We start from the raw sequence: 16272 nt of genomic DNA, 5'->3' as shown, positions 1-16272 counted from the left end.
GTATAACTATAAATGTAATAAAATTCATTGAGTAATAAAAAAAGAATATACAGTCAAACAAACGAACAAAAACCCTAGCCTGGAATCTCCATATGCCATGGGTGCAGCCCTAAAAATACAGAAAAAAAAAAAAAAAGGAATCACTCAGAGTACTTCAGTGTAAAATATTAAAATATTGAGCACACGAGTTAAAACCATCAAACAGGGGTTCCCATCATGGCACAGTGGAAACGAATCTGACTAGGAACCATGAAGTTGCAGGTTCTATCCCTAGCCTCACTCAGTGGGTTAAGGATCCGGGGTTGCCATGAGCTGTGGTGTAGGTCACAGAAGCAGCTCAGATCTGATGTTGTTATGGCTGTGGCATAGCCCAGCAGCTGTAGCTCTGATTTGACCCCTAACCTGGGAACCTCTATGCCCCGAGTGCGGCCCTAAAAAGCCAAACAAAACAACATCAAACAGAGAAGTAGATTTTATTCATAATTAATTAACATACACTAGGTCTGTGAATGTTACATAGGTACACCAGGTTTAATCGTATAGTCCTTTCGTATCTCTTAGCCTTTCTCTTTCTTCCATATTTTCTCAAAGAGAAGTTTTAGCCGGTGTGGAAGTTGGGAGAAGGGGGCAGGAAGGAATAGGGAAAGCCATCCTTTCAACCCATTGGTGACTGTTGCCTGCTTTTCACTCTGGTATCCTGTGACCTCCAGGCTTCTGAGACAACCTCGCTAAGGACGCTGACAGCTGCAATTGCCTCCTTTTTGCTCCCTCATCTGCCACTTCCTTCTTTTCTGGGATCAGGAATATGGAGTCTGGAGGTATACATGCCCTCTGCTCTTCCACTGAGCACCCTCACCCCCTTCTCCTGCCAACTCAAACGCCAACTCGCCTGCCCAATGACCATAATAGTTACCGACCCCCAGCAGAGAGGGCAATAGAGCTCGTTTTTCTATTGTATGCTTTAGGGAATGATCTTAAAACTTGATGAGTTTTCATTACTGAAAAATACTGTAAAATAAAAAGGGAAATTCACTTAAAACTGTAGCACACTGAACATAGAAAGAAAACCAAAACTCTTGAATTTCACAATAAATGTTATCTTACGATCTAAAAGACAAAGAAGTGGTGACCACAAAAAAAATATAGTGCTTTTGTGACAATGAATTTACAAAAATATTGTTGTCAATTTCTTTTTATGCTGCTGTTACTCACTGGAATTATTTTCTGCTGACTTCTGGGTTCCTTTGTGTGTTTTTTTAAGTTTTCACGTGTTACAATTTTATGGACTTTTTCAGTAAAGTGGAAAGGGCAAGATGAAAGCCAGACCAAATTCATGTAGGTGAGAGTAAGGCTGAAATTTACATAAGCAAGAAGATTGTCCTTAAGAGGACGTTGACCGATTGTTTGATAGTGTGGATTGCTTTTTCAGACAAAATATTTTCAAGAAAGCCTTCTGAAAACGCTTGTGACACAGTGGATACAAAAATGGATTGACACAGGAATTGAACCACTGAAGCCAAAATGCGAACTCGTACACAGCTGTTGAAGGAAACGGATTTGTGGGGTAAATTGAACGAATAATTGTCAACAGAGAATAGGGAGCCCAGCAAATGGCAAAAACACCTAAAAGAATGGCCAATGACCTGGCTAATTTTCTGGCTCTGAGTAGTTCAAGATGTTCTTTTTGGTGAAGAGCTAGGGAATCTGAATGGGAGAGGAAGCCCTTTTTGGAAGCAGTTAGACTACTCATCCGGGTTCTTAAGGAAAACCAGAGTGTACTCTTTCTTCTTGGTCTCTCAGAATGAAGGGATGCTGCTGCTTCCTTCGGGTCAGAAAGAGATGTCCTTGAAAACAGTCCACACCTGAATGAGTGTCCCCAGCTACCAGAAGAGACAGGAGTGAGTCCACAATGGCTTTGGCACCTACTGAGATGACCACGCTTCCATAGGCTCCAGTAAATATACAGGTTGAAATAAGCTACTAACAAGACTGGGGCCAGGAATTCGAAGAATAATGTGATGGCAAGGACATACCATTCCTTTAAGAATCCAGGTTCACAATCTTGCTTCCCCTGCTTCCAAGCCTCTGAAACTAGAATTACTGGCCCATGTACTAAGAAGGCCAACACCCAGACGCCCACCATCAGAGCCACAATCTTCAAGATCCCAGTGTGCTGAGTTCTGTAAGATACCTAAAAGAAATCAAATAAATTATTTTCAATAAAATGAGCTTTTTTTTTTCTTTTCATGGCCACACCTGTGGCATTTAGAAGTTGCCAGCCTAGGAGTTGAGTCAGAGCTGCAGCTACAGGCCTATGCCACAGCCATGGTGACACAGGATCTGAGCTGCATCTTCAACAATGCTGAATCCTTAACCCGCTGAGCGAGGCCAGGGATCAAACCCCCATCCTCAGAGAGACAACGTCAGGTTCTTAACCTACTGAACCACCATAGGAACTCGTAATGAGCATATGTTGATTACACAACAGTTTGGCCCTCAGCAGCTTCAGAGATGTGCAAGGCAGGGACATTAACGGGATCTCGGTAACATGATCTGGGCCAGGGCAGAGGATTTGATTTCACTGAAACCAGTAGGCTTTCTTAGCCATTCAAGATTAAACCTCTGATGCTATAGAAAATGTCAAGGTCAATATCTAAAGTAAGAACTCGGAGTTCTCACTGTGGCCCAAAGGGATCAGTGGTGTCTTGGGAGCCCTGGGTCGCAGGTTCAATCCCTGGCCTGGCACAGTGGGTTAAGGATCTGATCCGAGCCGTGACTGCGACTATCTGATCCCTGGCCCAGGAACTCCATATGCCATGGGATGACCAAAAAAGAAAAGAAGTAAATAAAATAAAGTAAGAACTCAATTTTTCCTAGTCCACAGATGCTAATCTGAATTGTTAACTGAAGCGGGGTGCACATTTTCACAGTGTTTTTACCCTGCCAGCTGGTGATGAGCAGCATTTTTTTTTTAATGACTTGGAATGGTCGGTGTCAGAATGCATCACACGTTGCAAGGATATGTGTTGTTTGATGAAACTTTTACTTTGGGAATATAGACATACATAAAGAGACGTGTATACTGAATTACAGTATAAAATGCATTTCTCATTGTAGTCACCGTCAAAAATGTTTGAAAGATACTGCCTTTTCTGAATCCAACATTAGGAAGAATCTACTCTTCAGTTTATGCTCAGACTTCAAGGTGGGGTCAAAAAGAGAAAGAAGAACTCTTACATAAACCCCACAAGGTGATGCATGCAAAGAAAAAAGTTTAAACCGGCTCTGGGGAGGTACTGCAGTGTTATTGAGCATGACATTTTTACAAACCTTTCCAGCCTGCAGAAGTGGTGCCAAGGCAGTGGTGACCAGCCACTTGTCTAGATGTGGCTGTGCCAAGGGCCACAGTCTTTTTTAGAAATGAAGAATGTTTTAAGTTCCCTTGGTCACAAGGACAGGCTTCTATAAGAGAAAATGAGATTCTATGAAAGAGAATTGCTTTCGGATCACAGGACCCTTGGCCTTTAATAGATCCTGAAATCTTGAAGAATATCTTCTGAAAGAAACCTAAAAGCCCAGCTACCCTTAACAAGGAATAAACATATGATCCAAGACTTTTTTTTTTTTTTTTTGGTCTTTTTGCCTTTTCTTGAGCTGCTCTCATGGCATATGGAGGTTCCCAGGCTAGGGGTCTAGGTCTAATAGGAGCTGTAGCTGCCGGCCTACGCCAGAGCCACAGCAATGCAGGATCCAAGCTGCGTCTGCAACCCACACTACAGCTCACGGCAACTCCAGATCCTTAACCCACTGAGCGAGGCCAGGGACGGAACCCAAAACCTCATGGTTCCTAGTCGGATTCGTTAACCACTGCACCACAACGGGAACTCCTGATCCAAGATTTTTTTAAGGGGACCTGGAGCAGACAGCCTCTCTGAAACCCTTTTCGATCAGGAAGGTTACTTCCAGCCCAAATGTTCATGTTTGTCTGCTTTCCTCTCTCTAAGGAAAAGAAATTATTTACCCATGAAATTAGAACACACCTCCCTTTTTCCCCATCTCTCAAATAGTCTTTGTGAGTTTTTAAGTCTTGTTCTAAAGTGTTTTCTGATTTTTATTAAAACAGTATAACAATGCCAGCACTCTGTCTTTTATGGACTCTACATGCTAGGAAGGGCTCACCAATTGGCTAGAGATAAGAGGAGGTGGTTTTAAAAAGAGAGTTATTTTTAAAAACCACAGGGAAGTGGGATTTTCTCCTTCTTCTTCTTCTTTTTTTTTTTAAATTACTGATCTTTCTGAGGCTAAGCTAAAATGCATGTGCTTGCTGACCACAAGCTCCCCTGAACAATATGGGTTTTTTGTCTTCTTCTTCTCATACCACTAATTAATACATCTCTTGCATTAAATCTAATGATTATGAAGATGGTAACAATATCCAGATGGTCATAAAACTGCATTTAGTTTTTTAATTGCTCTGTTTGGCCTTTTTAATGACATCATGCAATATGGGAGAAAGTTGTCTCTTTTCTATTATGCATAAGGTCAAGTGGGATAGTGGACATCCAAGGGAATGAGAAGATGATGCCCATTTCTTCATCTCTGGGTAGCATTTTTGACAGGTAGACAGTTCAAGTGTTGCATAAATCCAGGCCTGTGCCTCCCTGATAATCATCAGTGGCCCAATTCTCACCCACTGCAGAGTTACGTCCATTATTCAGGATGTTGCCTCATTCCCTGCTTCCTTCCCCACCCCAGTAAAATATTGAAACATTCCATCAGTTGGTTTCTTTTGTGGGGCAAAGTGGCCCCTGCAACTTGCCAGTGTTAATAATGAGATGGGACCGCAGGGCTTCTCTAAGTGCCATCTGCATCGAGCCTTCCATTCCCAAATTATTTCCCAAGCCCAGCCTGCCACCCTGCCCTCTCACACTGTCTCCCAGCAAACCATTGTCCCTGGCCCATCACCTGCTTGGATAATAAAGTTTTATTTGAGCAGGTGCAGTGGAGACCAGAGGACCCCCTATAGTAAAAGTTGACTGACCCCTGCCCTAGAGGGTACAGAACTTCTGACTCTTCCTGGACTGTTGTATGAAAGAAAAATTAACTTCTGTCTTGATTTCATCTCAGCATCTTGGTGTCTCTTTGTTATGGTAGTCCGTCCTTGGTCCTTGCCTTATCCAGTCCAGCCTCCCAATCCTGTCTGCCTCCACACAGCACAGCCTCTCAAGTCAGGGCTATCCCTGTCTTCTCAGTGCCTCCAGCATCACACTTGGTCCCCTTGTTTGTGGACGACCTGTCTCCACCTTACCTATCATACTCCCCCAAAATAAGGACTCTACTGATTCATTGCTGGATCTCCGTCCTTAGCAAAGTCCTATCACACAATGGTTCCTTATAGATTTGGGTCCCTGTGACTCAGGCATGAAGGAAGTTTCTCATCTAAGTTGCAAGGATTTTGGATCACTCTCTCGTATTTCTGTGGTCTCATCTTATCCCATGTCTTCTCCAACATCAACCGTATTCTCTCTTTTGTTCTATTGCGGGTAAATTAATTGATTAATTAATTAATTAATTTATTTATTTATTTTTACTTTTTAGAGCCATACCCACAGAATTTAGAAGTTCCCAGACTAGGGGTTGAATCGGAGCTACAGCTGCCAGCCTACACCACAGCTCACCGCAACGCCAGATCCTTAATTCACTGGGCAAGGCCAGGGATTGAAGCTGTGTCTTCATGGATGCTAGTCAGATTTATTTCCACCGAGCTACACTGGGAATTCCTATTGCTGGTAAATTTAGCTTGCTTAAGAACTGCCGCTGTTCTAGTTGACAGTTGGAATAGTTGTGGGGCTATTCCAAATCTTGGGTAAATTCAGACTTGCTTGGCATGGGTTCTAAACTGGCACTGGTTAGTTTCTGGTTAGTCCCACTGTATGACCAATAGGTTCCCTGTACACTGTCTTTTCCACTGGTCATTCAAAATTAATTTTCTGATTTCATTCAGAAGTCAAGGAGTCTTTCTACTCACCTACAAGTCCCATCCTGAAGGAAACATTCAGGTGTCAAGTTGTCTAAGTAGTTGAATAGATAAAGCTACTGTGAGCCTCATGCATATCCAACCTACTACGAACTTGGTTTACCACTTCTCACAATTTGCCTTGAATTTTGTTTGACTTCTTCTCACTTTAGTGGTACATAGGGGAGTGACTTAGCTGACTCACACACAGAAAATGTTCACTAAGGGCCAATGAGAACTTAGTGCCAGATAACAAAAGAGTAATCAGGCTCCTTTAAGGTTTGTCAATAAACAAGAGCTTTTGTTTGCTTGGAGACCAAAAATTTACTAGTATAGAATCTTCTAAGGAGGATAAATTAGTATTTTGACTTACAGCATTCGAGACTGACTGGTATCGATCAAAGCTGATGAGTACAATGTTATACACAGATGCTGTACACAAAAGATAGTCAATAATGAGCCAGAATGCACAGATGTTATCTTCTAACTTCCATTTGAACAGTGTGTGAGGGATGTACAAAGGAATGGAGATCACACCTGTAAAGGGAAAAATTGAGGGTAAAAAAAAGGATAGCACATACCAATGAATACGAAGAGAGAGAGGTACACAACACAATGATGTGTCTGAAAAGACCAAAAAGGGTTTGATTATAATTTAGAAATTCATGGTGGAATTCCTGTCATAGCTCGGCGGAAACAAATCTGACTAGCATCCATGAGGACACAGGTTCGATCCCTGGCCTCACTCAATGTCTTAAGGATCCGACATTGCCGTGAACTGTGGTATAGGTCACAGACGAGGTTCAGATCCGGCATTGCTGTGGCTGCAGCTCCAATTCGACCCCTAGCCTGGGACCTCCATATGCTGAGGGTGTGGCCCTAAAAAAAAAGACAAAAAAAAAAGAAATTCATGGTATTTCATCAACAAACTCAGGACTAATATCCTATCTAGTCTTTAAATACCATCTTTTTAAAATAGCTGTTGCAAATATCATACATTCAATGGCTCCTTATTACTTTCCAAATTAAGTTCAGGTTCCAACCTGTATTTTCTTCCATACACAACACACATCATCTTTATGTTCATGATTCAACCCAAACAGGGTGGACCCCTCTTTCCCCAAACACATCCCACATTGTCACATCTCTTTGCCTTTGCCAACAGCATTCTTTCCTCCTAGAATAGCTTCCTCTTTCCTACTGAGAAGTCTATTTAATTCCCTCTCATTCTTCACTTAGTTCAAAAAATGACATCCTCCTTATCATCTTTCTTGGAACTTCCTGGGTAGAAGTGACCCCTCTGTCACCTGCCTTCTCCTGGCTTCTCACTCATCTCGCCTTTCATGTAGAAATACATTCTACTTTATATCATTGTCATCTGTTAATGTGTTTCCCCAGAGGATTGGGACCATGTTGGAGGTCAATCTCTGTATTTTTCCCAACATCTAGAGTTTGCCAATGGCTCACTTATTTAACTCAAAGAAATTAATAGCAGCTCATAGGTATTGTGCAGTTACCATGTGTCAGACATCGTGTTTTGTGCATTACATGTATCATCTCATTTAACCTTCACAGAAACTTTGTGAGGTAGGTTACATGCTGAGTTAGCACACAAAAAGCCTGAAGTTCAAAAAGGAGACAGAATTAGCCCAAGTAAGTGAAAAATCAGATTTGAAACCAGTGTGATTTCAGAACCCCTGACTTTAACCACTACCCTTCACTGAATGAACAAATACCAGAGCGATTCAGCTTATAAGAAACTTCTTCATTGTGAAAAAATCACTAAATGGCTCCCTTTCTCTTAGCTTTGTAGGGGCCTTCAATTGTATTGACATTTCAGACAGGTGATCTACTCACCCAGAAAATAATCTATTAAATGGAAGCTCAGTTGAAATCTTATTTCGTAGGGTACCTTCATACTTTATGAAGGCACTTAGTAGGAATTCCTATTTTTCATATGAGAACAAAGTTAGCCTTTCATGAAAAACAATAAAGATAAAAGGAAGGGGAGATTGAAGGATACTCTGCATTCTCCCAAGACAAGATGATATGAGGATATAACAGTGTAGTTTCAGAACCTGTGAAAGGGGATGCAGAATTTAGTATTCTGTACCTAGATTTACATTCAAATATAAGAACAAGAAGAACACAGAAAAGAGTTGTGTGTTCTGTTCTTAAAAGTAGTTAAAATTGCCTGCTTGTTTTACATTTTAACTGCATGTGTGTATGTGTGTGTATTTTATATATATATATCTATATATATATAGATATATATATATATAGATCTATATATATATAGATATATATATATATATAGATATATATAGATATATAATATCTATATATATATATAGATATATATATATCTATATATATATAGATAGATAGATAGATAGATAGATATTAGGGTGCTAGATATTTCTGACATATTTTCTCTAATTGATTTACAGTATTGTGTTAGTTTCAGGTGTACAGCATAGTGATTCAGCGTTTTTGAACATTATACTCCATTATAGATCATTAAAAGATAATTGGTATAATTACCTAAACTTCCTTATGATGGCTTCCATCTCAAATGGGTGTGTGTGTATGTGTGATCAAGTATCTCCAGAACAGAGACATTTATTACATTTTGACCCAGAGTCATGGCTGCAGTGTTCTCAACAGGAGTATTTTCCACATACATACCCATTTCCTCCCCAAATAAGAAAGAAGAGTATGATGCCACCAAATCATTTGCATTACAGATGGCTTATCTGTTAAAGGGAAGAGTGTGAGTCAAACAGTCTTTTCCACCTACTTTCTGAATTAGATAAAAGAGAAGGGTGTGTTCAAAACCTCAGGAACTACTTGAAATAGCAGTTAGTTGAAAACAGGCTCAAGTCTTTTCCTTTGGTTTTATTGAAACCCTGCTGACACCTTGCAGTCTTTGGGAAAGTTTAGTATAGATGTCATGCTCAGTTCCTCTGTCTCGTTGAGTGGTTATGTGGCTCCTTACAAAGGGGTTTCAGAAACCATGAAACTCCTGGGTGTTTCTACAAATTCCACTCTGGAATCGTGCTTCTGCGTCAGATGGACTTGATAAGTAAAACTAAGAGCCAGTTCCTCAAAAAGAGCAATAGGCCTTTGGCATGATAAATAGGGAGGTGGGAAGTGTTGAGGGAAAACAATTTTAGAAGATGGTGAAGAAAAAAAAGAGGGAGTGAAGGAGCCAGGGGGAGGAGAGAAGGAACCCTTTGCTACTCCCTCCACCCCTCGCTCACTCTGCTCCACCCTATCTGGCCTCAAATACACTATCCACACACACCCTCCGATCCTTGCACAGATTTCCTGAGCATGAAATGCTTTTCCCTCAAAGGGCTCTTTCTGTTTACTCAAATGCATCTTCCTCGGTGAGCCCTACCCTGAAGTTTACACTGCAACCTCAGCCTCTAACACACTTCCTCCCTATGTTTTTCTCAGCAGCAATGATCACCCTCTAAAATGCTATGTAATTGTATTTACTTATTTATATTGTTTATTGTCTGTCTCCCTATCCCTGCTCCCAGGAAAAATAAAAGCACCATGAGGGCAAAGATTTTTTTTCTGTATTTTTACTGCTGTGTTCCCTAAAAGGGTGCCTGGTACAAAATAAATCATCGTTGGATGAATGAATGGATGAGGCTGAGAAAGCCCAGTTTCCTGAAAAATTGCCACCAGTCTGGTATTACATATATATAATGATTTTTTTTTTTCCATTATGGCTGGTTTACAGTATTCTGTCGATTTTCCACTGTACAGCATGGTGACCCAGTTACATATACATGCATACGTTCTTTTTTTTTTTTTTCTGTCTTTTTGTCTTTTTAGGGCCATACCTGCAGCATGTGGAGGTTCCCAGGCTAGGGGTCTCATCAGAGCTACAGCTGCCAGCCTACGCCACAGTCACAGCAACACGGGACCCAAGCCACATCTGCGACCTACACCACAACTCACGGCAACATCAGATCCTTAACCCACTGAGCGAGGTCAGGGATTGAACCTGAAACCTTATGGCTCCTAGTCGGATTCATTTCCACTGCACCATGACGGGAACTCCGTGTACACATTCTTTTTTCTCACATTATCATGCTCCATCATAAGTGACCAGACATAGTTTTCAGTGTGCCTCTCTTTTCTGAAGCCAGTTAAGAAACTGCATCTGGAGTTCCTGTCGTGGCGCAGTGGTTAACGAATCCAACTAGGAACCATGAGGTTGAGGGTTCGATCCCTGCCCTTGCTCAGTGGGTTAACGATCCGGCGTTGCTGTGAGCTGTGGTGTAGGTTGCAGACACGGCTCGGATCCCGCGTTGCTGTGGCTCTGGCGTAGGCCGGTGGCTACAGCTCCCGATTCGACCCCTAGCCTGGGAACCTCCATATGCCTCAGGAGCGGCCCAAGAAATAGCAAAAAGACCAAAAAAAAAAAAAAGAAAAGAAAAAGAAACTGCATCTTCCATGAGAAAATGACAGTCAGAAAGTGGGGGAGGTGGTTAAAAGCCCCAGTGAATTCTTTGGGCCAGCAGAGGAGTGTGTGGATAACAGTGATAACACCAAGGGTGTTATGAACTAAATGTTTGTGCCCCCCCGCCCCACAAAAAAATTCATATGTTGAAGCCCAAACCACCAGGGTGATAAGGCCTATAAGGAAGTAACTTAAATTAGTTCTTAAGGGTAGAGCCCTAATCCACAGGATTAGTGTCCTTATAAAAAGAAACACCAGAGAGCCTGCTTGCTTGCCTTCTCCAGGCCATGCGAGGATTAAGCAAGAAGGCAGCCATCAACAAACCAGGAAGAGCGCCCTCACCAGGAGCCCAAATCAGCCAGCATCTTGATCTGGGATTTCTCAGCCTCCAGAACTGTGAGAAAGTAAATTGCTGTTAAGTCACCCAGGCTGTGGTTATTTTGTTGGAGGGGATCCCAGCTGACGAACACAGAGGGCAAGAGAAGCGAGCTTAACAGAGGGGTCAAGATACAAGGATGAAGACGCTTAATTCTACTCTGCTTTCCTTTATGGCACTTCACAGATAACACATTGTTTTTTACAAACTGAAGGTTTGTGGCAACCCTGCTCAGAGGAAGTCTACGGGCGCCATTTTGTCCAACAGCATTTCCTTACTTTGTGTCTATGTGTCACGTTTTGCTAATTCTCACAATATTTTTAACTCTGTTATTGTTATATGTGTTATGGTGATCTGAGATCTTTGATGTTACGATTGTAATTATTTTGGAGCTTCATGAACTGTGCCCATATTAGATGGTGAATTTAATCAATAAATGTGTGTGTGTTCAGACTGTTCCACCAACCTGCCATTTCCCTTTCTCTCTCCTTTCCTGAGACACAATATTGAAATTAAGCTGGTTAATAACCCTAAAATGGAGTTCCCTAGTGGTCTAGTTAGGATTCAGAGCTCGCTACTGTGGCTCAGGTTCAATCCCTGATCTGGGAACTAAGATCTCATAGCAAGCAGCTGCACACTGTGGAAAAAATAAATTAATTAATTAATTAATAAAATAAAATAAAATGACCTGTAAATATTCAAGCCGAAAGGAAGAGTCAGTTGGTGTGGCAAATTTCACTACTGTCTTATTTTAAGAAATTGCCACAGCCACCTCAACCTTCAGCATTCACCACGTTGATCAGTTAGTGGCCATCACCATCAAGGCAAGACCTTCTATGAGCAAAAACATTGACTCACTCAGATGATCATTAGCATTTTTTAAGCAATAGAGTATTTTTAAATTAAGGTATGCACATTGTTTTTTTAGACATACTGTTATTGCACACTTAATAGACTACAAATCCAACTTTTATATGCACTGGAAAAACAAAAAATTCTTCTGGGAGTTCCCAATGTGGCTCAGCAAGTTAAGAACCCAACATGGTGTCCATGAGGATAGAGGTTTGATCCCTGGCCTCACTCAGTGGGTTAAGGATCTGATGCTGCCGCAAGCTGTAGCATAGGCTGGCAGCTGCAGGTCTGATTCAACCCTTAGCCTAGGGACTTCCATATGCCATGGGTGCAGCCCTAAGAAAAGGAAAAAAAAAAAAAATTCTTCTCTTTTTTTGACATCTGCTGTATTGCAGTGCCTTGGGACTGAACTGAATCCACGACCTCTGAGCTGTGCCTGTACTAAAGACAAACTTTGCCATCCTGAAAATGTGGTCCAGACTGTCAGCAGCCATAAACTTTTGCCCATGAAGATCCTTTCTGGAGCATCCATCACACGGTCATAGAGGCCATAAGTGCCCACACAAATGTAGTTATGAAAAAGGTACCCATAGAAGGAACATTGGGCATGTGATGCCAATTTTATAGACATCAATGTAGATATAAATAGTATTTTTTCAAAATAGTGTACAGATAAGATATATTTATATCAGTGTAGCTGCTACTGGAATTTTTCCTCAGTAAGTCTTTGCTTGTCAGTACTAAATTAGGCCTGGAAAGATGCTCAGGTGCCACAAATTTAAATTCTTGTCAGGAGCCCAGTTCAGAAACCTGTGAGAAGAGGATATTCGCCCAGAAATCCAAGCACATGTGATGCTCTCATCAGCACTGGCATCGCCACATGGTTCCTGGAGCTCTGGGTCTCATGACCCCAAATATTAAGAAACAGCTACTTGGAGTTCCCACTGTGGCTCAGCAGAAATGAACCGAATATCATCCATGAGGATGTGAATTCAATGCCTGGCCCCACTCAGTGGGTTAAGGATCTGGCATTGCCGCAAACTGTGGTGTAGGTCACAGATGCAGCTCAGTTCTGGCATTGCTGTATCTGTGGCATAGGCCAGCAGCTACAGCTCTGATTCAACCCCTAGCCTGGGAACCTCCATATGCTGTGGGTGCAGCCCTAAAAGAAAAGAAAAGAGAAAAGAAAAGAAAGAACGAGCGACACAAAGTCTCTTCCACATTCTGTCCTGGCCCCCACCATTGCCATGAGCTTCTACAGGCCCAGAACTGAAAGGCACACTCCATGTATGGCAAAGGAGGAAGAACAGCAGTGACAGAAAACTCAAATCTTGTTACAAAATGCTCTCAAAGACTGTCCTATCATGGTGAATATTGCATAAGATAAGTGAACCTCTGGATGGAACTGGCAGGGGCAGAGGAAATGTGGAGGATGAGACTGGCAGATTAAGAAACTCTGGCCAGTCCTGGCATTCTCATCATGAGCAAAGTCATATCTTTTCCTATCCATCTGTGGAGGGAGGGGGACCACCAGGATTGCTAAATCATCACATCTGCCAGGACATTGCTCAAAGACGAACCACACCTTTGTGGTGTTGTGCTCAGGCTCACAATGGAGGGACTGCCATGATGCTGACATTGGGCCATTCACAGAGGCACTCTGTTCTCATCTAGAACCATCTTTGTTCCAAAGCTTCAGGCCTCAATCTTTCTACCCCATCCCTCCTTACTACCAGGTATTTAGGGCCTCACTCCCTTTCAGGGAGTCAGAATACATAATTTAAGTGCTGAGTGTCATCTAAAAGTTGTACAGTTCTGTGAAGAAGGAGGAAAGGGATACCTATGTTTACAATAGAATATTCTCTGTTCATATAAATATAGTCATGTATTTATCCGTGTTTATGTGAACACAGAGAACCCTGTGGAAGGATCTACATCGAATTGTTACTGTTGGCTACCTGGAGGGCAGACTTGAGAGAAATGAGATTGTTGCCTTTTTTAATACTTGTATATTGGTTAGCCACTTTTTTCTGTGACCCTGTTATTTCTATACCAGGATTCCTAAGTCAATCTCTCTAGCTAGAAGTTTCCTCCAAAACTTGTGTCAGTGCAATATCAGGAGCATTGGCTGCTTTCCCAAATGCTCCCTATTTCAGTGAATAGCACCATATCTTCTTGTCCCCAGAACTCGGTCTTTAATGCAGCTTTCTCTTTCTGCTGCCTGACACCACCTTGCAGCTCTGCCTCCCGAACTTCTTTCCTGACCTCGCCCTCTCTCAGAGCCACGCCACTCATCTCTGCCTGGATCACTGCAGGATTCTCTCTGAAACCAAGCTGCCTCCTGCTCCAGCTTCTCCTACTTACTACACCTCTTCCAATGCCCCTAAGGTAAAGCTTTGACCCATCCAATCACTCACTTAAATCTCACATTGCCTGATGCATTAACTCCAATTCAGACCTCACTGTATCGATTTCAGCTACTCCAACTGCACCCTCTACTGTTTCCATGCAGCCCCTTTCACACTAGCCAGCCTGGAGCTCATGCTTACAAAAAGTGTGCACCATGATTTCCTACCAGCGTATCTTTGTAGTTTCTTGGGACACTCTCTCCTCTCCACCTCTCCCTAGGGAAATTCTATCCATCTTTTAAAGTTTATTTCAGAGGTCCCTACCCATTAATCATATGTTTTCTCCCTGAGTGCTCATAGCCCTCGGTAAGACTTCCTTTGTGGGTTCTCACATCACTGTTCTGTTATAGTCATTTCTGAACTTCTACTATCTACTCTACCATATTGAAATCTTAATGGAAAAAAAAAGAGATTAATCTGGTCTTTTTGGTATCTCCTCATTATCTAATCATACTTGGTACCTAACAGTACTTACACATGGTAGGTACTGTACTAGTATTTGTGACCTTGACACTTACCTACAGAGAAATCAAGAGAGTGAGGGGACTAACACTTGGTGAGCAACCACTGTGTTCCAGGCAATAAACTAAGCATGAGTTTTGTTTCATTTTAAGATGAATGCAAGAGTTTATGTAGTTATAGACAATGGCGGATCAAATTATACTAGAAACTCCTAAATAACAATATCATCAGTTGACATTTATGCATATTTACTTATAATAATAAGCATTGCTGAGAAATGATCATCAGGCAGTAAAAAATTATAAAGGGCATGTTTTCAAAGAAAGACTGATTTCTACGATCTCTTACGATTATATAACACTATGACATCATGTCATATGCAAGGTAGTTTAGTGTCAGGTGTATTTTACAACATTCTATACCATATCATAAAGTAATATTATTAGCTATACTATTTAGTTGACCTGAATATCCTATTTTATGATTTTTATGATCACCAATGTATACATTATTTCCTATTACTCTATCACTGTGATATCAAAGAAATTATGCTTACTTAAAAAGGAATACTTGTAAACTTAAACATACAAGGAAAATAGCTCTAGAAACAAATAACTCTTAGACTAAAACACTACTAGACTGGAGTTCCCACTGTGGCTCAGAGGAAACAAATCTGACTAGCATCCATGAGGACCCAGGTTCGATCCATGGCCTCACTCAGTGGCTTAAGGATCCGGCATTGCTGCGAGCTCTGATGTCTCAGACACAGCTCAGATCCTGCGTTGCTGTGGCTGTCGTGTAGGCCAGCGGCTACAGCTCCAATTCAACCCCTAGCCTGGGAACCTCCATATGCTGCGGGCATGGCCCTAAAAAGACCAAATATATATATATATATATATATATATATGTATCTTTATTCCATAAAAAGAAAATAAGCTGTTTTCAGATAAAATTATCCTACAAATCTGATTTATATACTTATATATAAAATAGTCCTATATAGTGCCATATAGCCTCCGTGAACTTCAATCCTTAAACTTTTTGTTTTTCATAATCTCCAATTTCATATTGCCCCTTAAAATAACAAAAGCATATTTTAAGGTTTTAGAAATAAATTACAATTGAAAATATGATCTTAAATAAAGAAATGTAACTTACCAACAAAGAAGTCAGAAATAGCCAAGTTAAGGAGAAAATAATTACTTCGATGTCTAAGGTTTTTGTCCACCACAAAAGCTAAAATGACCACAGCATTTCCTAGCATTATAACAAGAGCTAGCAAGCTCATTAAAAATGCTAAAGCAATACGAGTGTTTAATGGCAAAGTATTTGTATTTGTATCATTAATAGCTGACATTACATCAGATAATGTAGCTCAATACTAAGCCAGCAAGACAACTCTGACCGTGTGTTCCCCACTCAAATACTAAAATATATAGTCTCCTACTCAGAACAACACTTTTTATAATCTAATGCTGATCTCATAGTACTTCCTGATTCTTGATAAAGCAAACTTGTGGTAACAGTTTCCCTTTAACTGACTCTGAAAAAGTATTTATGAGAGAGTGAAATGTTTTATCTTAAACATTTTAATGTAATTCATCCATCTCCCATTAAAAGAGCAATATTATATAATGTATATGAAACATAATTGATACACTATATAGGTAAGGAACTG

At 41.0% G+C, this 16272-nt stretch overlaps 1 protein-coding gene across 1 annotated transcript; it reads right to left on the bottom strand.

Moving 5' to 3' along the window:
* Positions 1 to 457: 457 nt before the first annotated feature.
* HRH4 (histamine receptor H4) lies at positions 458 to 16014 on the bottom strand. Its single transcript, XM_047793951.1, has 3 exons — positions 15753 to 16014; positions 6390 to 6553; positions 458 to 2191 (listed from the first exon to the last, which is right to left on the bottom strand). The coding sequence occupies exons 1-3, from the start codon at positions 15949 to 15951 to the stop codon at positions 1382 to 1384; spliced, it is 1173 nt and encodes a 390-aa protein (XP_047649907.1). The 5' UTR covers positions 15952 to 16014; the 3' UTR covers positions 458 to 1381.
* Positions 16015 to 16272: the final 258 nt, after the last annotated feature.

The sequence above is a fragment of the Phacochoerus africanus genome, chromosome 8, assembly GCF_016906955.1.
Source record: "Phacochoerus africanus isolate WHEZ1 chromosome 8, ROS_Pafr_v1, whole genome shotgun sequence".
Classification (NCBI taxonomy): domain Eukaryota; kingdom Metazoa; phylum Chordata; class Mammalia; order Artiodactyla; family Suidae; genus Phacochoerus; species Phacochoerus africanus.
This window is presented reverse-complemented; position numbering and strand designations above follow the sequence as displayed.

Bases quoted from the DNA above. Each gene is read 5' to 3' on its own strand.
- HRH4 (XM_047793951.1), bottom strand. From the start codon at position 15,951: ATGTCAGCTATTAATGATACAAATACAAATACTTTGCCATTAAACACT. The intron at 6,554-15,752 runs GTAAGTTACATT...TTCCCTTTACAG, and splicing joins TATTTCTGACTTCTTTGTTG to GTGTGATCTCCATTCCTTTG. The intron at 2,192-6,389 runs GTAAGTCAAAAT...GATTTCTTTTAG, and splicing joins ACCAGTCAGTCTCGAATGCT to GTATCTTACAGAACTCAGCA.